Source organism: Salmo trutta, chromosome 20, assembly GCF_901001165.1.
Source record: "Salmo trutta chromosome 20, fSalTru1.1, whole genome shotgun sequence".
NCBI classification, from domain to species: Eukaryota; Metazoa; Chordata; class Actinopteri; order Salmoniformes; family Salmonidae; genus Salmo; species Salmo trutta.
In genome coordinates, this window is record NC_042976.1 from 38237667 (window position 1) to 38261470 (window position 23804).

At 47.3% G+C, this 23804-nt stretch overlaps 1 protein-coding gene across 3 annotated transcripts in view; it reads right to left on the minus strand.

Moving 5' to 3' along the window:
- stxbp5l (syntaxin binding protein 5L) overlaps positions 1 to 23804 on the minus strand; it is a 325027-nt gene that overhangs the window by 60050 nt on the left and 241173 nt on the right. For all 3 annotated transcript variants that reach the window (XM_029703158.1, XM_029703157.1, XM_029703159.1), the window contains 4 exons: positions 17350 to 17413; positions 12846 to 12929; positions 9062 to 9185; positions 3886 to 3961 (listed from right to left, as the gene is read on the minus strand). In XM_029703158.1, coding sequence (XP_029559018.1) covers positions 3886 to 3961; positions 9062 to 9185; positions 12846 to 12929; positions 17350 to 17413 — 348 coding nt within the window. The remainder of the gene's footprint in view (positions 1 to 3885; positions 3962 to 9061; positions 9186 to 12845; positions 12930 to 17349; positions 17414 to 23804) is intronic.

Here is a 23804-nt window from a genome sequence, read left to right on the forward strand (position 1 = left end):
AGTAACAAGAGCATTCTGCTGTTTTCTCTCAGCATTACAAAGCGTGGTCACACCCTGAAAGGCACAGTCTAAAGTGTTGTCTCAGTCTCAGTGTTGCACCTGTACTTCCTTTGCTTGTCTATCTACCTCATTTAATATTCAACTTCACACAACTACAACTATATGATTACAAGCCTCCACTGCAATTGACTAACCACTGAAGGGAGAAATAGGAAGAGATAATTAGGAACAATCATGCATTCCAAACAGACAACACAGAGCATCAAGCCAAGAGGGAATTTTGCTTCAGCGGCTCCTCTCAATCCCATGTCTGGAGATGAAGCGCTTCTTAACAGCTTCCTGTTAAAGGCTCCCTGTATTTGTAATACTTTTCTGATGTGATAGAATATCAGCGGATGACTCAGACCTATCTGGAGCTCATTCATACCAGGTTTCAAGCTAGGAACAAAATCGTTTCTGGCAAGTAAAACACATGAAATTGACAAATTAATTTGCACTACAGGGGAACTGCTATTGGTATTATGAGTTAGGCAGAGTTCTATGTTTCAGCTAATGGTGCCCTTCCTTCCCACAAGGCTGCTGGGAGTATTTATTCCTGTCTCGCTCAATGAGTCAGAAGGATCAGAGAGAGACAGTTAGCCCACAGAGTGACTGTGAATGTGTTAGTCTGGTCTTGGCCAGCCCTGGAACAAACTGACTGCCCGTAGAGTGACTGTGAATGTGTTAGTCTGGTCTGGGCCAGCCCTGGGACAAACTGACTGCCCGTAGAGTGACTGTGAATGTCTTAGTCTGGTCTGGGCCAGCCCTGGGACAAACTGACTGCCCGTAGAGTGACTGTGAATGTGTTAGTCTGGTCTGGGCCAGCCCTGGGACAAACTGACTGCCCGCAGAGTGACTATGAATGTGTTAGTCTGGTCTGGGCCAGCCCTGGGACAAACTGACTGTCCGCAGAGTGACTGTGAATGTGTTAGTCTGGTCTGGGCCAGCCCTGGGACAAACTGACTGCCCGTAGAGTGACGTTGAATGTGTTAGTCTGGTCTGGGCCAGCCCTGGGACAAACTGAACCGTCTGAGGATCAAACGATCAACACCCTCCAGACACAGTCAAGGAACACAACCGCCCACAGTCACGACGGTCATCAGACACACCGCCCACAGTCACAACGGGCACGATGGGCATCAGACACAACCGCCCACAGTCACGACGGGCACGACTGTCATCAGACACAACCGCCCACAGTCATGACAGACAAGACGGTCATCAGACACAACCGCCCACAGTCACGACGGGCACGAGGGGCATCAGACACAACCGCCCACAGTCACGACGGGCACGACGGGCATCAGACACAACCGCCCACAGTCACGACAAGCACGACGGTCATCAGACACAACCGCCCACAGTCACGACGGGCACGACGGGCATCAGACACAACCGCCCACAGTCACAACGGGCATCAGACACAACCGCCCACAGTCACGACGGGTCTTCAGACACAACCGCCAACAGTCACGACGGGTCATCAGACACAACCACCAACAGTCACAACGGGCACGACGGTCATCAGACACAACTGCCCACAGTCACGACGGGCACGACGGTCATCAGACACAACCGCCCACAGTCACGACGGGCACGACGGGCATCAGACACAACCGCCCACAGTCACGACGGGCATCAGACACAACCGCCCACAGTCACAACGGGCACGACGGTCATCAGACACAACCGCCAACAGTCACGACGGTCATCAGACACAACCGCCCACAGTCACGACGGGCACGACGGTCATCAGACACAACTGCTCACAGTCACGACGGGCACGACGGTCATCAGACACAACCGCCCACAGTCACGACGGGCACGACGGTCATCAGACACAACCGCTCACAGTCACGACGGGCACGACGGTCATCAGACACAACCGCCCACAGTCACGACGGGCACGAGGGCATCAGACACAACCGCCCACAGTCACGACGGTCATCAGACACAACCGCCCACAGTCACGACGGGCATCAGACACAACCGCCCACAGTCACGACGGGCACGACGGTCATCAGACACAACCGCTCACAGTCACGACGGGCACGAGGGGCATCAGACACAACCACCCACAGTCACGACAGGCACGACGGGCATCAGACACAACTGCCCACAGTCACGACGGGTCATCAGACACAACCGCCCACAGTCACGACGGGCATGACGGTCATCAGACACAACCGCTCACAGTCACGACGGGCACGACGGTCATCAGACACAACCGCCCACAGTCACGACGGGCACGACAGTCATCAGACACATCCGCCCACAGTCACGACGGGCACGACGGTCATCAGACACAACCGCCCACAGTCACGAAGGGCACGACGGTCATCAGACACAACCGCTCACAGTCACGACGGGCACGACGGTCATCAGACACAACCGCCCACAGTCACGACGGGCACGAGGGGCATCAGACACAACCGCCCACAGTCACGACGATCATCAGACACAACCGCCCACAGTCACTACGGGCATCAGACACAACCGCCCACAGTCACGACGTGTCATCAGACACAACCGCCAACAGTCACGACGGGCACGACGGTCATCAGACACAACCGCCCACAGTCACGACGGGTCATCAGACACAACCGCCCACAGTCACGACGGGTCATCAGACACAACCGCCAACAGTCACGACAGGCACGACGGTCATCAGACACAACCGCCCACAGTCACGACGGGCACGACAGTCGTCAGACACAACCGCCCACAGTCACGACGGGCACGACGGTCATCAGACACAACCGCCCACAGTCACGACAGGCACGAGGGGCATCAGACACAACCGCCCACAGTCACTACGGGCACGACGGTCATCAGACACAACCGCCCACAGTCACGACGGGCACAACGGTCATCAGATACAACCGCCCACAGTCACGACGGGCACGACGGTCATCAGACACAACCGCCCACAGTCACGACGGGCACGACGGTCATCAGACACAACTGCCCACAGTCACGACGGGCACGACAGTCATCAGACACACCTGCCCACAGTCACGCTGGCCATTAGATAACAACTGCCCACCGTCAAAGTCACGGTCATGGCCGTGAGTAACCAGAGCATTTTGCTGTTTTCTCTTAGCATTACAAAGCGTGGTCACACCCTGAAAGGCACAGTCTAAAGTGTTGTCTCAGTCTCAGTGTTGCACCTGTACTTCCTTTGCTTGTCTATCTACCTCATTTAATATTCAACTTCACACAACTACAACTATATGATTACAAGCCTCCATTGTAATTGACTAACCACTGAAGGGAGAAATAGGAAGAGATAATTAGGAACAATCATGCATTCCAAACAGACAACACAGAGCATCAAGCAAAGAGGGAATTCTGCTTCAGCGGCTCCTCTCAATCCCATGTCTGGAGATGAAACGCTTCTTAACAGCTTCCTGTTAAAGGCTCCCTGTATTTTGTACTGTTTTCTGTGATAGAAAGCCAGCAAATGACTCAGACCTATCTGGAGCTCGTTCATACCAGGTTTCACTTCTAAACAACAAGCTGTGATCAAAATAGTTTTTGGCAAATACAAACATCGGAAACTTGACAAATACATTTTTCACTACAGGGGAACTGCTCTTGGCAATAATTTGAAATATCATAGGAAAAATGTCTCTATTTGAGGGTAAATGGAATAGAAAGGAACAACCTTTATGAAAATCCCGCTGCCTGAAAAGTGGTTATGGCAAACACATTTCATTTTACAGAACACAAGGCAGCTTCGCCTAGCACTAGAGTACCATGTTGGTTAGTACAGTGCAGGGTGTGATGTAGGGATCTGGGATCTGTTGGGTAGGTGTATGAGATGAAGAGAGGCAGAGTATTTACCTGTTCCTGGAGGTCTTGTATTCCACCTTGAGGATGGGCTTACACGACTCTTTCCTCCCGTCCTTCAGTATCTTCCCTGGGGAAGACAGAAAAAAAGGGGAAGCCATGTTGGGTACATCAACAAAATAAGACAGTTATGTTGTTTTTATCCTCATATCATTAGATAGTTATTAAAGTGTAAAGTACTGCTAAGACAGCAGAAGACAACGAACCCTCTTATTGAGCGTGCACATTCTTTTCAACAACAGTTTTGGGCTTTTTCACCATTGACGAATCTGTTTCTCTCTAAGTCCTGTCCTCTCATGCAAATGACTGTGATTAACACGCCTGGGAGTGGAGTGCAGTCGAATAGATCATGTTAAATAATGTGGTGGCTGGCAGGTGAGCTGCATGTATGCTTTTTACATTGTTTATCTCTTCTGAACTATATATAAAGGCAGTATTCCCTGTTCCCGTTCGAAGGTAAATTACTTTTGGCCGTCACGAATCAGACTTAAATAAATACCTAGAGGACTGTCTCTCTGCGTTCAAAAAACTGAGTCGGGGAAGAAACAAGGAATATAGGCCTACACTCAACTCAAAGTGATGTCTGACTGATCCAATACCAGGCCTATACTCAGCTCAAAGTGATGTGGCAGTAATAAAGCCTCCTTGAAAAAGCCAAACCTTGACCCAGAAAATATAAAAAACTATCGGCCTATAACGAATCTCCTCTTCCTCTCAAAAATGTTTGAAAAAGCTGTTGCGCAGCATCTCACTGCTTTCCTGAAGACAAACAATGTATACGAAATGCTTCAGTCTGGTTTTAGACCCGATCATAGCACTGAGACTGCAAACGTGAAGGTGGTAAAATGCTTTTTAATGGCATCAGACCAAGGCTCTGCATCTGTCCTCGTGCTCCTAGACTTGAGTGCTGCTCTTGATACCATCGATCACCAAACCCAAATTGGTCTACACGGACAAGTTCTGGCCAGGTTTAGATATTATCTGTCGGAAAGATATCAGTTTGTCTCTGTGGATGGTTTGTCCTCTGACAAATCAACTGTAAATGTCGGTGTTCCTCAAGGTTCCGTTTTAGGACCACTATTGTTTTCACTATATATTTTAACTCTTGGTGATGTCATTCGGAAGCATAATGTTAACTTTCACTGCTATGCGGACAATACACAGCTGTACATTTCGATGAAACATGGTGAAGTCCCAAAATTGCCCTCCCTGGAAGCCTGTGTTTCAGACATAAGGCGGACGGCGGAATTTTTTAAACTTTTAAACTCGGACAAAACAGAGATGCTAGTTCTAGGTCCCAATAAACAAATATATCTTCTGTTGGATTTGACAACTAATCTTGATGGTTGTACAGTTGTCTCACATAAAACTGTGAAGGACCTCGGCGTTACTCTGGACCCTGATCTCTCTTTTGACGAACATATCAAGACTGTTTCAAGGACAGCTTGAAACAGAAACATTGCACAAATCAGAAACTTTCTGTCCAAAAATGATGCAGAAAAATGTATCCATGCTTTTGTCCCTTCTAGATTAGACTACTGCATTGCTCTAATTTCCGGCTACCCAGATAAAGCACTAAATAAACTTCAGTTAGTGCTAAATACGGCTGCTAGAATCTTGACTAGAACAAAAAAAATGTATCATACTACTCCAGTGCTAGCCTCTCTACACCGGCTTCCTGTTAAGGCTAGGGCTGATTTCAAGGTTTTACTGCTAACCTACAAAGCATTACATGGGCTTGCTCCTACCTATCTTTCCGATTTGGTCCTGCCGTACATACCGACACGTAAGCTACGGTCACAAGACACAGTCCTCCTTATTGTCCCTAGAATTTCTAAGCCAACAGCTGGAGGCAGGGCTTTCTCCTATAGAGCTCAATTTTTATGGAATGGTTTACCTATCCATGTGAGAGACACAGACTCGGCCTCGACCTTTAAGTATTTTTTGAAGACTCATCTCTTCAGTAGGTCCTATGATTGAGTGTAGTCAGCCCAGGGGTGTGAAGGTGAACGGAATGGCACTGGGGCGAAGAACCGCCCTTGCTGTCTCTGCCTGGCCGGCTCCCCTTTCTCCACTGGGATTCTCTGCCTCTGACCCTATTACTGAGTCACTTGCTTACTGGTGCTCTTCCATGTCGTTCCTAGGAGGGGTGCGTCACTTGAGTGGGTTGAGTCACTGACTTGTCTCAGCCTCCAGTATTTATGCTGCAATAGTTTATGTGTCGGGGGCTAGGATCAGTCTGTTATATCTGGAGTATTTCTCCTGTCTTATTCGGTGTCCTGTGTGAATTTAAGTATGCTTCCTCTAACTCTCTCTCTCTTCCTCTTTATTTCTCTTCTCTCTGAGGACGTGAGCCCTAGGACCATGCCTCAGGACTACCTGTCTTGATGACTCCTTGCTGTCCCCAGTCCACCTGCTGTCCCCAGTCCACCCCAGTCCACCTGCTGCTGCTCCAGTTTCAACTGTTCTGCCTGCGGCTATGGAACCCTGACCTGTTCACCGGACGTGCTACCTTGTACCGGACCTGCCATTTTCAACTCTCTCTCTCTCTCTCTCTCTACCGCACCTGCTGTCTCTAACTCTGAATGATCGCCTATGAAAAGTCAACTGACATTTACTCCTGAGGTGCTGACCTGTTGCACCCTCTAAAACCACTGTGATTATTATTATTTGACCCTGCTGGTCATCTATGAACGTTTGAACATCTTGGCCATGTACTGTTATAATCTCCACCCGGCACAACCAGAAGAGGACTGGCCATCCCTCAGAGCCTGGTTCCTCTATAGGTTACTTCCTAGGTTCCTGCCTTTCTAGGGAGTTTTTCCTAACCACAGTGCTTCTACATCTGCTTGCTGTTTGGGGTTTTAGACTGGGTTTCTGTATAGCACTTTGTGATATCGGCTGATGTAAAAAGGGCTTTATAAATACATTTGATTGATTGATTGATGTCCGACTGATCCAATACCAGGCCTATACTCAGCTCAAAGTGATGTCTGACTGATCCAATACCAGGCCTATACTCAGCTCAAAGTGATGTCTGACTGGTCCAATACCGGGCCTATACTCAGCTCAAAGTGATGTCTGACTGATCCAATACCAGGCCAATACTCAGCTCAAAGTGATGTCTGACTGATCCAATACCAGGCCTATACTCAGCTCAAAGTGATGTCTGACTGGTCCAATACCAGGCCTATACTCAGCTCAAAGTGATGTCTGACTGGTCCAATACCAGGCCTATACTCAGCTCAAAGTGATGTCCGACTGATCCAATACTAGGCCTATACTCAGCTCAAAGTGATGTCTGACTGGTCCAATACCAGGCCTATACTCAGCTCAGTGATGTCTGACTGGTCCAATACCAGGCCTATACTCAGCTCAGTAATGTCTGACTGGTCCAATACCAGGCCTATACTCAGCTCAAAGTGATGTCTGACTGGTACAATACCAGGCCTATACTCAGCTCAAAGTGATGTCTGACTGGTCCAATACCAGGCCTATACTCAGCTCAAAGTGATGTCCGACTGATCCAATACCAGGCCTATACTCAGCTCAAAGTGATGTCCGACTGATCCAATACTAGGCCTATACTCAGCTCAAAGTGATGTCCGACTGATCCAATACCAGGCCAATACTCAGCTCAAAGTGATGTCCGACTGGTCCAATACCAGGCCTATACTCAGCTCAAAGTGATGTCTGACTGGTCCAATACCAGGCCTATACTCAGCTCAAAGTGATGTCCGACTGGTCCAATACCAGGCCTATACTCAGCTCAAAGTGATGTCCGACTGATCCAATACTAGGCCTATACTCAGCTCAAAGTGATGTCTGACTGGTCCAATACCAGGCCTATACTCAGTTCAGTGATGTCTGACTGGTCCAATACCAGGCCTATACTCAGCTCAGTGATGTCTGACTGGTCCAATACCAGGCCTATACTCAGCTCAAAGTGATGTCTGACTGATCCAATACCAGGCCTATACTCAGCTCAAAGTGATGTCCGACTGATCCAATACCAGGCCTATACTCAGCTCAAAGTGATGTCCGACTGGTCCAATACCAGGCCTATACTCAGCTCAAAGTGATATCCGACTGGTCCAATACCAGGCCTATACTCAGCTCAAAGTGATGTCTGACTGATCCAATACCAGGCCTATACTCAGCTCAAAGTGATGTCTGACTGGTCCAATACCAGGCCTATACTCAGCTCAAAGTGATGTCCGACTGATCCAATACCAGGCCTATACTCAGCTCAAAGTGATGTCTGACTGGTCCAATACCAGGCATATACTAAATTCACATGGCAGGATAATGATGTACAGTATATTTCAGCCAATGGTGCCCTTCCTTCCCACAGTGCTGCTTGGCAAAATCCTTCCTGTCTGTCTCAGTGAGTCCGCCAGAACAGAGAGAGACAGTTAGCCCACAGCCCACAGAGTGACTGTGAATGTGTTAGTCTGGTCTGGGCCACCCACAGGCACGGCAGTCATCAGAGACAACCACCCACGGCCACAACAGGCATCGCGATCATACACAAACCACCCACAGTCATGAAGACGATCAGACTAACACAGCTACGGTCCTGATAAACAGATCTTTGGTCCTCTGTTCCGTACATATTACTCATCCCCAGTGTTTACAGACAGTCAGACAGACAGACAGACACCGTGTGTCCTTCCTGAGTGTCTGGTGGAGTCATTCATGTGTAAAGTCACAGGGTCAAACTATGCCGCCTACACACAGACCACTCCGACACAGCGTCAGAGAGCCAAGGCCGTGGCAGAAACGCAGGGTTTGCTCATTGCAATCAGAGCTCCTCAAAGAGTATTCCGCAAACATCTGACCTGATGGTGCACTTATTCATCTGCTGGGTAGCAGAGTGTAAGCTCAGGATCTTGGAAAATCTATGGACTCACCAAGTCATTGTAACATGTCTTGATGTTATCCAGCAAAGGTTTATGATTTAAAGCACTATCAATTGATGCCATGTGTTTTCGCTAGTGCCTGCAAATTCATCTACATCTCAAACGTCCCCTCAATGACTACCGCATGTACTGTGTCACTACGTTGGGGTCAGGGCTGTAGGGTCTTAGATCATAGGTCAGAGGTTATGTGTGTGTGTGTGTGTGCGTGCGTGCGTGCGTGCGTGCGTGTGTGTGTGTGTGTGTCTCACCATGAGGGTAGGTGATCTGAATGGGCCTGGCTGTGTTTCTCAGGTTCCACATAGTCAGGCTGCCATCTGAGTGGCTGCACATGAACTGCTTCCCCTCATGATGCCAGCTCACAGAATGGATAGCCTGGAGAGAGATGTAAAGGGAATAGGGAAGGAGGGAGGGTAATGTGAAAAGAGAGAGAAACAGAGAGAGAGACAGATATTATTACAGTTACTGATCAAAGAAATAGGTTGTTACTTTTATTATCATTCCCTTCCTATCACATACACTGCTCAAAAAAATAAAGGGAACACTTAAACAACACAATGTAACTCCAAGTCAATCACACTTCTGTGAAATCAAACTGTCCACTTAGGAAGCAACACTGATTGACAATACATTTCACATGCTGTTGTGCAAATGGAATAGACAACAGGTGGAAATTATAGGCAATTAGCAAGACACCCCCAATAAAGGAGGGGTTCTGCAGGTGGTGACCACAGACCACTTCTCAGTTCCTATGCCTCCTGGCTGATGTTTTGGTCACTTTTGAATGGTGGCGGTGCTTTCACTCTAGTGGTAGCATGAGACAGAGTCTACAACCCACACAGGTGGCTCAGGTAGTGCAGCTGTGGCAAGAAGGTTTGCTGTGTCTGTCAGCGTAGTGTCCAGAGCATGGAGGCGCTACCAGGAGACAGGCCAGTACATCAGGAGACGTGGAGGAGGCCGTCGGAGGGCAACAACCCAGCAGTAGGACCGCTACCTCCGCCGTTGTGCAAGGAGGAGCAGGAGGAGCACTGCCAGAGCCCTGCAAAATGACCTCCAGCAGGCCACAAATGTGCATGTGTCTGCTCAAACGGTCAGAAACAGACTCCATGAGGGTGGTATGAGGGCCCGACGTCCACAGGTGGGGGTTATGCTTACAGCCCAACACCGTGCAGGACGTTTGGCATTTGCCAGAGAACACCAAGATTGGCAAATTCGCCACTGGCGCCCTGTGCTTTTCACAGATGAAAGCAAGTTCACACTGAGCACATGTGACAGATGTGACAGAGTCTGGAGACGCCGTGGAGAACGTTCTGCTGCCTGCAACATCCTCCAGCATGACCGGTTTGGCGGTGGGTCAGTCATGGTGTGGGGTGGCATTTCTTTGGGGGGCCGCACAGCCCTCCATGTGCTCGCCAGAGGTACCCTGACTGCCATTAGGTACCGAGATGAGATCCTCAGACCCCTTGTGAGACCATATGCTGGTGCGGTTGGCCCTGGGTTCCTCCTAATGCAAGACAATGCTAGACCTCATGTGGCTGGAGTGTGTCAGCAGTTCCTGCAAGAGGAAGGCATTGATGCTATGGACTGGCCCGCCCGTTCCCCAGACCTGAATCCAATTGAGCACATCTGGGACGTCATGTCTCGCTCCATCCACCGACGCCACGTTGCACCACAGACTGTCCAGGAGTTGGCGGATGCTTTAGTCCAGGTCTGGGAGGAGATCCCTCAGGAGACCATCCGCCACCTCATCAGGAGCATGCCCAGGCGTTGTAGGGAGGTCATACAGGCACGTGGAGGCCACACACACTACTGAGCCTCATTTTGACTTGTTTTAAGGACATTACATCAAAGTTGGATCAGCCTGTAGTGTGGTTTTCCACTTTAATTTTGAGTGTGACTCCAAATCCAGACCGTCATGGGTTGATAAATTGGATTTCCATTGATTATTTTTGTGTGATTTTGTTGTCAGCACATTCAACTATATAAAGAAAAAAGTATTTAATAAGATTATTTCATTCATTCAGATCTAGGATGTGTTATTTTAGTGTTCCCTTTATTTTTTTGAGCAGTGTACATTGATCCAAATAATTATCTGTGATGATTATTCCCTCACTCTTTGCACAATATAAAAAAATCCCCCTGCCCCAGATTCTAAATATTTTCGTCCTCTCACCAAGTTCCTGTTAACGTATGCACGCACTACCACTGGAAGTACTCCTATTAGTTTGACTTGGTAGCACAAAATGGTAAGAATATAACTGTAAAATGTAAACTGTGCCCAGGCAAGAAACAACTCTCCACTGCTATAAACACAACTTCCAATCTCTTGACGCATCTGCAAAGGCAACACGCAAACACAAAACTCGTTGCGAAAGACCCCCAAGACCTGGCCACTGACTGTAGGCCTACCTCATCCAAACAACCAAGGCTTGATTTTAATCGTTCAGGAGGACAGGCTGTAACCCAGAAACTGAAGAACAAGCTTATAGCTGGGCATGTAGTAGAAGAAATGCTGCCCTTATCCACGGTAGAATCCACCTCTTTCAGACAGATAGACAAAATGCCGATGACAGTCAACACTGAGTGAGGACACGCAACATTTTGGGGTGTAACGTAAAAGTAATATAACAAGTAGTGTAATAAATTACTTTTCCTAGGGAGTAATCAGTAAAATTATAATAGGTTATATATATATAACTGTTTGGGGGAGTAACAACACCAACGTGAGGGTAGAATACAGTCCTTCAACCACAGTTAACCTAGCAGCTAAAACAAATGAGTGCTGTCCCTCAACTAATCTGGTGTTAAATGAGAGAGGCCCCGACTTCGAGCTGGACTGATTAGAACAGTGAGAAGGATCAATAGCACTAACCACGCACAGAACCGGAGAGCTCCGGAAAACAAGGGGAGGAGAAAGAAAGGATATTGACAGGTGTGGAAAATACAGTCTCACGTGTAAACATTCGATGAGTGACACAGGAGAAATCAATGTTGCCAAGCAATTAGTGAAGCTCAGAACCGACAGTGACTTCTACTCTTCTCCCCTCGACTGCACCACACACGAACAAACGAACGCACACGCGTGCATTCACTCATTTACAGATATGACCCTATTTGTATGGTTCTGTAGGACGAGTTCAGGTGGTGTTAGTGAAAGTCTTTGACGTTGCGTGCCTGTGATATTAAAGAAGCCAGAAATGACGGGAGAGTTCATGAGCCAGTTAATCGAACTGCACTAATGAAAAACTATAGGTTTCAGCAGAGAGCTCATCTACCAGCCTTTGAAATGGGGTTTGCTTTTTATTCCCGGAGAGTGAGTAATAGATATATGGTATATATATATAAAAAAGAGGGCGTGTTGTAACATCTAAAGCGTGCTCCAGTGCGTCGGCCTCTTCTGTGATGAGCATCGGCTCCAAACGGAGCGCCGTGCGATATCTGGAGCGCCGTGCGATATCTGGAGCGCTGCTATTTATCCCCCCGTTCCTCTCTTCTCCCGGCTCGCACCGGAGCGTCACACAAAGAGCCTTCCTTAATGAATCATGGCAGAGAGAGAGCTCCTTTTGTCCTACGCGCTCCCAGCTTTTGTCGAGGCTGCCATGGCGATGCCTCTCCCTTGTCATGTTCTAAATCGTCTTTGATGGTGAGGCCTAGCAATGTGGAGGCACCAGAGACGGGTATCCACCATGCATCACACTGGGTAATTAAGACTGACAGATCTGTTCTAATGACACCTCTTTGGAAATAAGGGGAGGAATGTAGAGGTTTAAATGAGGGCATATAGGTTACAAATCGTGTACACTGTCAATATTTAATCCGATAGGGCCCTTACATCGTCCTTGATTGTGTGACCTTACGTAAACATACTTTTAAGGGACTCTTAATGAACCCTAAGAAAGCATCCATGTAAAAGAAGCTCCCACACGGTCTTTGTAAACCTTACATCAGACAGTTCATGTGGGTGAAATCACTTGTTCAACTGTCTGCTAGTGGGAGGGAGAGCTAGAGAGAGAGAGAATGAAAGAGAGTACTCACCTCATCGTAGTAGATTCTGAAGTCAACCTTCTTGGCTCGGAGGTCCCATTGGACTACTGTTCCACTCTCAAACCCTATCAGCAACTATGGAGGAGGTAGAGGGGGAAGAGAGGTAGAGGGAGGGGGAAGAGAGGGAGAGAAGGGGGAAGAGAGGGAGAGGGGGAAGAGAGGGAGAGGGGGAAGACAGGTAGAGGGGGGAAGACAGGGAGAGGGGGAAGAGAGGGAGAGGGGGAAGACAGGTAGAGGGGGGAAGACAGGTAGAGGGGGGAAGACAGGTAGAGGGGGGAAGACAGGTAGAGGGAGGGGGAAGAGAGGGAGAGGGGGAAGAGAGGGAGAGGGGGAAGAGAGGTAGAGGGGGAAGAGAGGTAGAGGGGGAAGAGAGGTAGAGGGGGAAGACAGGTAGAGGGGGAAGACAGATAGAGGGAGGGGGAAGAGAGGGAGAGGGGGGAAGACAGGTAGAGGGGGAAGACAGGTAGAGGGGGGGAAGACAGGTAGAGGGGGGAAGACAGGTAGAGGGGGGAAGACAGGTAGAGGGGGGAAGACAGGTAGAGGGAGGGGGAAGAGAGGGAGAGGGGGAAGACAGGTAGAGGGGGAAGACAGGTAGAGGGGGGAAGACAGGGAGAGGAAGGGAGACAGATAGAGGGGGAAGACAGAGGGAATAAAGACAGGTAGAGGGGGGAAGACAGGTGGGGGGACAGGTAGAGGGGGAAGACAGGTAGAGAGGGGGAAGACAAATAGAGGGTGGGAAGACAAGTAGAGGGGGGTAAGACAGGTAGAGGGGGCAAGACAGGTAGAGGGGGGGAAGACAGGTAGAGGGGGGTCAGACAGGTAGAGGGGGGAAGACAGGTAGAGGGGGGAAGACAGGTAAAGGGGGGAAGACAGGTAGAGGGTGGAAGACAGGTAGAGGGGGGAAGACAGGTAGAGGGTGGAAGACAGGTAGAGGGAGGGAAGACAGGTAGAGGGAGGGAAGACAGGTAGAGGGAGGGAAGACAGGTAGAGGGAGAAGGATAAAGAAGAGGGAGAGAATTTGAGGGCCAGACAGTAGAGCGACAGAGGAGGAAATGCAGGATCAAATCATTGAACATTGAAATAAGAGTCTTATAGACTTGAGCTTGTCTCAGTAAACAGAAACTCTTTCTCTCTCTCCCCCTTTACAGACGTAGTGGCCCCTGGCTTGTAGCTCCAGTGGCCGTGGTTCTCTCCCTGTGGGAGATGTGATTAGAAGGATTGGGAGGGATAATCTTCACCATGAGTGTTCCACTCAGCACACAACCAATCTGCTCCCTCTGCCTGTCTCTCTCTGGCTAGCTCTTATCCCTGTGTGTGATTTATAGAGGATTTACTTTTTGGGGAGGAGGACTGGGAGACGTCTGAAGGGTTTAGGAGAGGATGGGAATATGGGGCATATATATATAGAGAGAGAGAGAAAAAGAGTGGCCTTTGTCAGCAAAAAATCGAAAATCCACTGGCTCTGCAGTTTTTGATTAATGAGAAACAGCACACACATTAGGTTCGCAGGGATATGCAAAGACGCTGGTGGTGTCCAAACACCCGTACTAGCGTTCAAAATATTAGGTATTTTGGGTATGTGAAAAAATTATGTGAAACAATTTTATAGTAAGTAAACCAAGATGTCATATTCATTTAGCCTTTTTATACAGGGGAATTCACTGCGTACTATTGAGGAAGAGAATCATCTTTCCAGACCCACGTCTGTCTGACAACAGCTGATAATTAGCTGAGGGAACACGCTATACCGAAATGAAGGAATGGCGGGGAATCAACGCAATTGCGCCTTAGATGACTCATTCTCAGAAGGACGAATCTAGTACGCTGATATTCATTGCTTACTGCGTTAATTTTTACCAAACAGTACGTTGTAAATAGTATGTATTAAGCCTGCAGAGAAAATACAGAAGTCTACTTACACCCCCACAGAGAGAGGAGTCTACACTTGAAGGCAGAGATGAAACTATACACACCCTCAGGATGAGAGAGAGATAGACAACACAGACCCATGCACGGAATGAGGAATACACACAACCTGAGTAAAAAGTAGGATACACACACACACACTCTCCACTAAGTACACCTTAAGAGGGTGGTGCGGAGGGTAATGGCAGTGTCACACATTGAGACAGACAGAGCAGAAGAGGTGGCGCAGCCTGGAAGAGAGGAGTATTTAAAGGAGGGGATCCTCTGGGGAGGGGAGGAGAAGACAGGCCCCTGTACGGAGGAGAGGAGACACTGTGAAAGCACAGATCACACACTGTGGAATGGAGAGTAGGTGGGGTGGAAAACAGCCTGTCTTCACTCTGCCACTCTCAGTCCCACATGGGCCACACACACACACACACACACACACACACACACACACACACACACACACACACACACACACACACACACACACACACACACACACACACACACACACACACACACGTTCACATGCATACCTGTCTCAATTCCTACCACATAAACCTGCGTTACTGCCAATTAAACCAAAACGGCCCGTCTCTCTATCTCAGCACATTCATCACCTTGATTTACTCCAGGAAGTAGTGTGATACTGCTGAAAAAGGTTACCTCCTCCTCACAGGGGACAGCAGTGTATATACTGTAGGTAGGCAACACACAGTTGAAGTCGGAAGTTTACATACACTTATGTTGGAGTCATTAAAACTTGTTTTTCAACCACTCCACAAATTTCTTGTTAATTAACAAACTATAGTTTTGGCAAGTCGGTAATTTTTCCAACAATTGTTCACAGACAGATTACTTCACTTATAATTCACTGTATCACAATTTCAGTGGGTCAGAAGTTTACATACACTAAGTTGACTGTGCCTTTAAACAGCTTGGAAAATTCCAGAAAATAATGTCATGGCTTTATAAGCTTCTGATAGGCTGATTGACACAATTTGAGTCAATTGAAGGTGTACCTGTGGATGTATTTCAAGGCCTTCCTTCAAATTCAGTGCCTCTTTGCTTGACATCATGGGAAAATCAAAAGAAATCAGCCAAGACCTCAGAAAAACAATTGTAGACCTCCACAAGTCTGGTTCATCCTTGGGAGCAATTTCCAAACACCTGAAGGTACCACGTTCATCTGTACAGACAATAGTACGCAAGTATAAACATCATGGACCCCCGCAGCCGTCATACCGCTCAGGATGGAGACATGTTCTGTCTCTTAGAAATGAATGTACTTTGGTGCGAAAAGTGCTAATCAATCCCAGAACAACAGCAAAGGACCTTGTGAAAATGTTACCCGTTTTTGTTGGTTATGTTGTCGTAATTGTGCCTAGGGGGGCATATGGGGGAGGGAATGGGGGAGGGAATGCTGTCATTCACTCCAGGCAGGTGTTTGTCCCCCTGTGTGCTGAGGGTGTCAGGTTCCAGTCCGGTTCTGGCATTTAGGTCGCCACAGACTAGTACCTGGGCCTGGAAATGATTGATATTCCCCTCCAGGAAGGAGAAGCTGTCTTCATTAAAGTATGGTGATTCTAGTGGGGGGATATAGGTAGCACACAGGAGGACATTTTTCTCTGTTAAGATCATTTCCTTTTGAATTTCTAGCCAAATGTAAAATGTTCCTGTTTTGATTAATTTAATAGAGTGAGTTAGGTCTGCTCTATATCAAATTAGCATACCCCTTGAGTCCCTTCCCTGTTTCACACCTGGTAGTTTGGTGGATGGGACTACCAGCTCTCTGTAATGTAGAGGGCAACCAGTGGGTCCACCTCCTCTATACCATGTTTCTTGTAGGATGACAATGTCTGTATTTCCGATTTCTTTGGTGATGTCCAGGTTCCTGCTCTTTAGGCCAAAGGCAGATGACCTCAGGCCTTGGATATTCTAGGATGAGATAGTGAAGGCTTTGTGTTCCATAAAGTCTTCAATGTTGTTGTGCGTGTGGTTTGGCTCTCTCTCTCTGTATTTTCCCTCGTATTTCTCTCTCTCTCCTTCCCTCTCTCTCTCGCTAAAGTGTTGTTATTTTCCTGACAGCATCTTAGACTTTTTTCACGCCAACAGCCCACGCACATCGAGTGCCAGCAGGTCTTGCATGGCAAATCGATTCCCCCTAATGCCTCCGCGCCCCCGGCAACCCGCCCCGACAACCCCGACCATCATCTTAGCGGGCGCGACCGCTTCATGACCCAAACCCCTCTGCGTTGCTCACACACACACACACACACACACACACACACACACACACACACACACACACACACACACACACACACACACACACACACACACACACACGCCGTCCCCACTGAAAGACGATGACAAGGAGGACAGCCAGTACCAGAGGGCACGCAATGACCCAAGGGCTAGCTGTGATGCTGAGAGTGTTACCAACTTGTTCGGGAGCCATTTTGGGTCATAGTCCTGTATTTAAAAGAACAAACCTAACAACATGTGTACCAGAGTTCCTGCTAGAGGAGAGAAAGAGGAGGCAAGCAGTTTTTGATGTATTATTGTTCCACCTACTCACCTTGCCTTCATCCTTCGGGCTGTCACTCAGATGGACCACGGGCCCTGGATGTGCTTTAGTTGCTCTGTGAACAAGAGGAGGAGAGAGAAAATGTTTATCAGGTTATGAGCATGAGTGCAGATGTTTCAGAGTGATAGTCAAGGGAGTGTGTGACTGGCTGCCATCCAGTTAACCTGAATCTATTTTCTGTATCTGCTGTACCAAATAGATAGACGCTCCAGACCACAGAGCACCAGCAGAATGTCATAGTGACCAGTGGCCTTCAGCACCCAGCACCAGAATCAACCAGACGTTCACTATTAGACATCACCACACAATGCACAAGCCCTGTGATAGAATAGAGTCCTGTCCAGGGGGTGTACTCGTACATGAATCTGCCTCACGCTACAGACACAGGAGATAGGCTCCTACTTACAGGAGTAAGGCTACTCACTTACTTACTTATACAATGCACAGTGGCAGTTGACTGTGCCAGCATACTCCAGTTAAAATGTTTATGTCCTCCTGAACCCTGATCTTTTGTTTCTTGGCAACAACAGTGCCCTGGATGGTAGTCATTCCTGAGCAGAAGATCTCTGGCATGGTTTAAGATCATTTATTTTACCAGGCAGATTGATGAATTCATATTTACAATGAAGGCCTGGAAATCGCTTGACAGCATATCGCCTGCAGCCTGGTCAGTGTCTCTTTGAATAGAATAGAATAAAGACGATAAATCACACTGTTAGGTTCATGGTTGTACTCTCTTGTCTGACAAATTATTGGTTCATAAATCACGGTCTAGGTGAAGGAAAGTGAGATTGAAACGCGCTTTCCCCACGTTGATATTGCAAAGTAAAGGTTGTGTTGAATTGACTTGAGAGAAAGAAGGGACTCGGAGTCCTTACAGCTTTGCAGGGTATGAACTGCGTAGAGTTGCTTCATTGGCTACTCAGGGTTCAGCGTCTGGAGCAGCAACATTTCATTAAAACAGTGCAATGTAAACACTTCACACAACAGCCAGACAGACAGAGAGAGACCTGGACTGGCCTGACCCTGGCTATCACCACGCGGCGCTAGCCTAGGCAGAATCACAGCCTTACAGCTGCCGACTTCAGACAAAGAGAGGCAGGCAAAGCCAATCAGAGGAGACTGGCCACAAATTACCACCGCTGTCGGGAAACACACAGACACCTTGTGCTCTGGCAGGTCCCGGGGAGCCATGGCAACGCTAGAACCCAGTGGGTTTGTTGTTGTCGGCTGGTGAGCTCATCTATTATAAGCCATTACAAAAACACATGTTCTCAATTCATTACAAAGACATTAGTTTGTGTTATTTCTGCTGATTCTTTTAGGCTTCACATCTCTATACCCCTTTTACATTTTTATGAAATTGCACTTCCTCAGCCTTCTTCGCTTTTAAATACTCTTTGCTATTGGTTGTTGTTTGTTTGATTTCACCATATAGGTATTGTGTTGCTGCAAAATGAATTGCCTCATTGAGGAAATTAAAGTTTTCTGAACCTGAATTGGTTCATTATAATCCTTGAAAGAGGTTCTGCGGGAGTACAGCAGACTGAGTCTCAAAGGAAACACCCAGGTTCTCTCTCTGGAGATCATTTCCAACAGTTTTAACACCCTTAGATTTGTCTGTGTTGGGTTTGGCACCCATGGTAAAAACGTGGCTCCCCTGGGGGAGAGGTCACCACACCAATCTGTCCGTCCGAGTGTCCTCCTTTTCGCCGACTCACACGCATTCACACACACACACACACACACACACACACACACACACACACACACACACACACACACACACACACACACACACACACACACACACACACACACACACACACACACACATACACATACACTGCAAGCCTTTGTAGAAGCTTCACAGGGCCGGCAGGTTTAGGTTGGCTTTCCTTGGTCGGCATGGTAACGGCGGGATGGGATGACGAGGAGCTACCAGCAGGGGAAATATCTACATCCTGGTGAGAAGATTCCGCCCCGTCTGAAAAGGGCCTCGACCGTCTACGCTGAGACGTTAATTATTCAACCAATACCCAGAATTCTCTTGTGTCAATGTGCACATACACAATGGGAGAATCTCAATTACATAATCCTCTCTCCTCGCCTCCTTCTCAAAACCCTTTGGAGGAGAAGGTCAGATGGGAGGGACTTTTGGGTTTCTCATTCAATGGGCTTTGAGAAGGAGGCGAGGAGATAGAAGAGAGGACGCAAGGAGTATGCGATTGAGATTCCCAAAGAGAATATCCAACCATGAGAGCTCAGGTGAAATGACCGTTTTTTTTTTATGCTTGTTTTTCAGATGAGCACGCTTTGTCTGGCAATGAAAAGGAAAAGATAATGAAAATCATTATTTCTTCAGGGCTCACAAAGGATTAGGGTATTTTCTGTTCCTCATCCTGCTGAGGGTGTGAATCATTTCTTTAGAGCAGGATTAGAAATGTATTGCTCCTGAAAGACACCAGACAAAAGCGACAATTATAAAATGCTGTAGGTTGCATTAGTCATTTTCCCTCTCTTTGTGGTATGTGTGTGAGTGGGGGTGGGCATGTTCTGTGATGACAAAATTAAAAGGCTGATGTGACACACCTCAAGTGGATAGGGCATGATGACAGAGTGCAGAAAGTACAGAACGAAAAACCTGCACAAGGTACAGTACCAGTCAAACGTTTGGACACACCTACTCATTCAAGGGTTTTTCGTAATTTTTACTATTTTTAACATTTTATAATAATATAAAAGACATCAAAACTATGAAATAACAATAACGAATGGAATCACCTAGTAGCCCCCCAAAAAAGTGTTAAACAAATCAAAATCTATTTTATATTTGAGATGCTTCAAAGTAGCCACCCTTTGCCTTGATGACAGCTTCACACCAATAAGAAGCAGAGACTTGCTTGGGCCAAGAAACATGAGCAATTGACATTAGACCGGTGGAAATCTGTCCTTTGGTCTGATGAGTCCAAATTTGCGATATTTGGTTCCAACCGCCGTGTCTTTGTGAGACACATAGTAAGTGAACGGATGATCTCTGCATGTGTGGTTCCCACCGTGAAGCATGGAGGAGGTGTGATGGTGCTTTGCTGGTGACACTGTCATTGATTTATTTAGAATTCAAGGCTCACTTACTCAGCATGGCTACCACAGCATTCTGCAGCGATGTGCCATCGCATCTGGTTTGTGCTTAGTGGGACTATCATCTGTTTTTCAACAGGACAATGACCCAACACACCTCCAGGCTGTGTAAGGGCTATTTAACCAAGAAGGAGAGTGATCGAGTTTTGAATCAGATGACCTGGCCTCCACAATCACCTGACCTCAACCCAATTGAGATGGTTTGGGATGAGTTGGACCGCAGAGTGAAGGAAAAGCAGCCAACAAGTGCTCAGCATATGTGGGAACTCCTCCAAGACCATTGGAAAGGTATTCCAGGTGAAGCTGGTTGAGAGAATGCCTAGAGTGTGCAAAGCTGTCATCAAGGCAAAGGGTGGCTTCTTTGAAGTACGCAAAATATAATATATACTGCTCAAAAAAATAAAGGAAACACTTAAACAACACATCCTAGATCTGAATGAAAGAAATAATCTTATTAAATACTTTTTTCTTTACATAGTTGAATGTGCTGACAACAAAATCACACAAAAATAATCAATGGAAATCCAATTTATCAACCCATGCAGGTCTGGATTTGGAGTCACACTCAAAATTGTTGCAGGCAGCAGAACGTTCTCCACTGCATCTCCAGACTCTGTCACGTCTGTCACGTGCTCAGTGTGAACCTGCTTTCATCTGTGAAGAGCACAGGGCGCCAGTGGCGAATTTGCCAATCTTGGTGTTCTCTGGCAAATGCCAAACGTCCTGCACGGTGTTGGGCTGTAAGCACAACCCCCACCTGTGGATGTCGGGCCCTCATACCACCCTCATGGAGTCTGTTTCTGACCGTTTGAGCAGACACATGCACATTTGTGGCCTGCTGGAGGTCATTTTGCAGGGCTCTGGCAGTGCTTCTCCTGCTCCTCCTTGCACAAAGGCGGAGGTAGCGGTCCTGCTGCTGGGTTGTTGCCCTCCTACGGCCTCCTCCACGTCTCCTGATGTACTGGCCTGTCTCCTGGTAGCGCCTCCATGCTCTGGACACTACGCTGACAGACATAGCAAACCTTCTTGCCACAGCTCGCATTGATGTGCCATCCTGGATGAGCTGCACTACCTGAGCCACTTGTGTGGGTTGTAGACTCCGTCTCATGCTACCACTAGAGTGAAAGCACCGCCAGCATTCAAAAGTGACCAAAACATCAGCCAGGAAGCATAGGAACTGAGAAGTGGTCTGTGGTCCCCAACTGCAGAACCACTTCTTTATTGGGGGTGTCTTGCTAATTGCCTATAATTTCCACCTGTTGTCTATTCCATTTGCACAACAGCATGTGAAATGTATTGTCAAGTGTGATTGACTTGGAGTTACATTGTGTTGTTTAAGTGTTCCCTTTATTTTTTTGAGCAGTGTATATTTTGATTTGTTTAACACTTTTTTGGTTACTACATGATTACATATGTGTTATTTCATAGTGTTGATGTCTTAACTATTATTCTACAATGTAGAAAATAGTAAAAATAAAGAAACACCCTTGAATAAATAGGTGTGTCCAAACGTTTGACTGGTACTGTGCCTTTTTATTTATTTATTTATTTTGCTCCTTTGCACCCCAGTATTTCTACTTTGCACATTCATCCACTGCAAATCTACCATTCCAGTGTTTTACTTGCTATATTGTATTTACTTCGCCACCATGGCCTATTTATTGCCTTTACCTTCCTTATCTCACCGCATTTGCTCACATTGTATATAGACTTATTTTTCTACTGTATTATTGACTATGTTTGTTTTACTCCATGTGTAACTCCGTGTTGTTGTATGTCGAACTGCTTTGCTTTATCTTGGACAGGTCGCAGTTGTAAATGAGAACTTGTTCTCAACTGGCCTACCTGGTTAAATAAAGGTGAAATAAAAGAAATAAATAAAATCTCTATTCACCGGATGGCCTATAGTATTATAGCTGATGAGGATAGATGGTAAGTTGCCTTAACATCAACATGAAAAGTGGAGGAAACAGAGCTGGGTGAACGAGGCTCAGGGCTTTGGGACTAGGCGCTCCTGTGTCAATATTTGCTGGCCCTGCAGTAACGACAGTCCTCGATCTGTCGACGCAAAAGGGGAGAATCTCAATTGCATACTCCTTGGCTCCTCTCTCCTCGCTTCCTTCTCAAAGCCCATTGGAGGAGAAGGTCAGAAGGGAACGGCCTCTGGATTTCTGATCCAATGGGTTTTGAGAAGGAGGTTAGGAGAGAGGACGCGAGGTGTATGCAATTGAGATTCTCCCAAGGACTCTCTCCTCTTTATCTCTCTCTCTGGAGAAAAGCCTGGTTGGTGGTGACAAACTAATTTCCCAACAGCCTCTGGTCCCCCAGCCAGCCAGCCAAGTTGAGTAGAATCATGGCTATTCACACTCCCTCTGCTAAAGCTGTCATTGCCCCACTCTCTCTCTCACACACACACACACACACACACACACACACACACACACACACACACACACACACACACACACACACACACACACACACACACACACACACACAGAGAGAAAGGCGTCGCTTCTGTTGTGTGCAAGTATTTTTTATGTGTATCTCTGCACAGCGACTTCAACAGACAAGAGACCAAAACGTTTTTTGATTTGCTGCGGTAACCATGTGTTCTTCTCCACTCATTTCCTGTTAGGTGTCAGGCTTTACTCCTCTTGTGCCTCACTAGATTGACTAGTGAAAAGACTGACATGCAAGAGGACGTGGAGGGAGGAGAAGGAGGTGGGAAGAAGAGGGGGAGAGGAGGGGGGAAACGTAGCATGTGTCTCTTGTTATCAGACGTGTGCCTGGGTTCCGCCCCTCAGGGATTTCTGTCTCAATTTAGGCTGCTGCCAAAACCGGCAGGCGTTAACCAGTGAGATTGCATTAGACTGATAAACTCAGGCCTAATTAGAAAATAATGGGCTCATTAAGGAAATATACAAGCCATTACTGCAGTCATTCAAAGGTATAGGAAATCAGAGACTGAATCCTCGCACAAGGAGCTATATACAGAACAGTAAACGTTCTGAAATAACAATCTGACATCAATATGACTCATATTTGAATAGCTGATCGGTCTTTTTATCTTTTCCTCACACCAAAGCGTCTTTGCCAAGTCTTTTTCTTTTTGTGTTCCTTTCTCATACAACATGCTGGACATTTTTGTCTTGTGAAATACAATGAGGAGTCAGGTTGGAGCCCCTGTGTCTTCCTAATGAAGCTCTGTTCCCATCAGGCTTCCCGCTTTCTTCTTTGATTTGAGGCTGTGCTTTTCTTTCCCTGGTTTTATTACACAGACACTACATCTAAAGCCTCGTAGG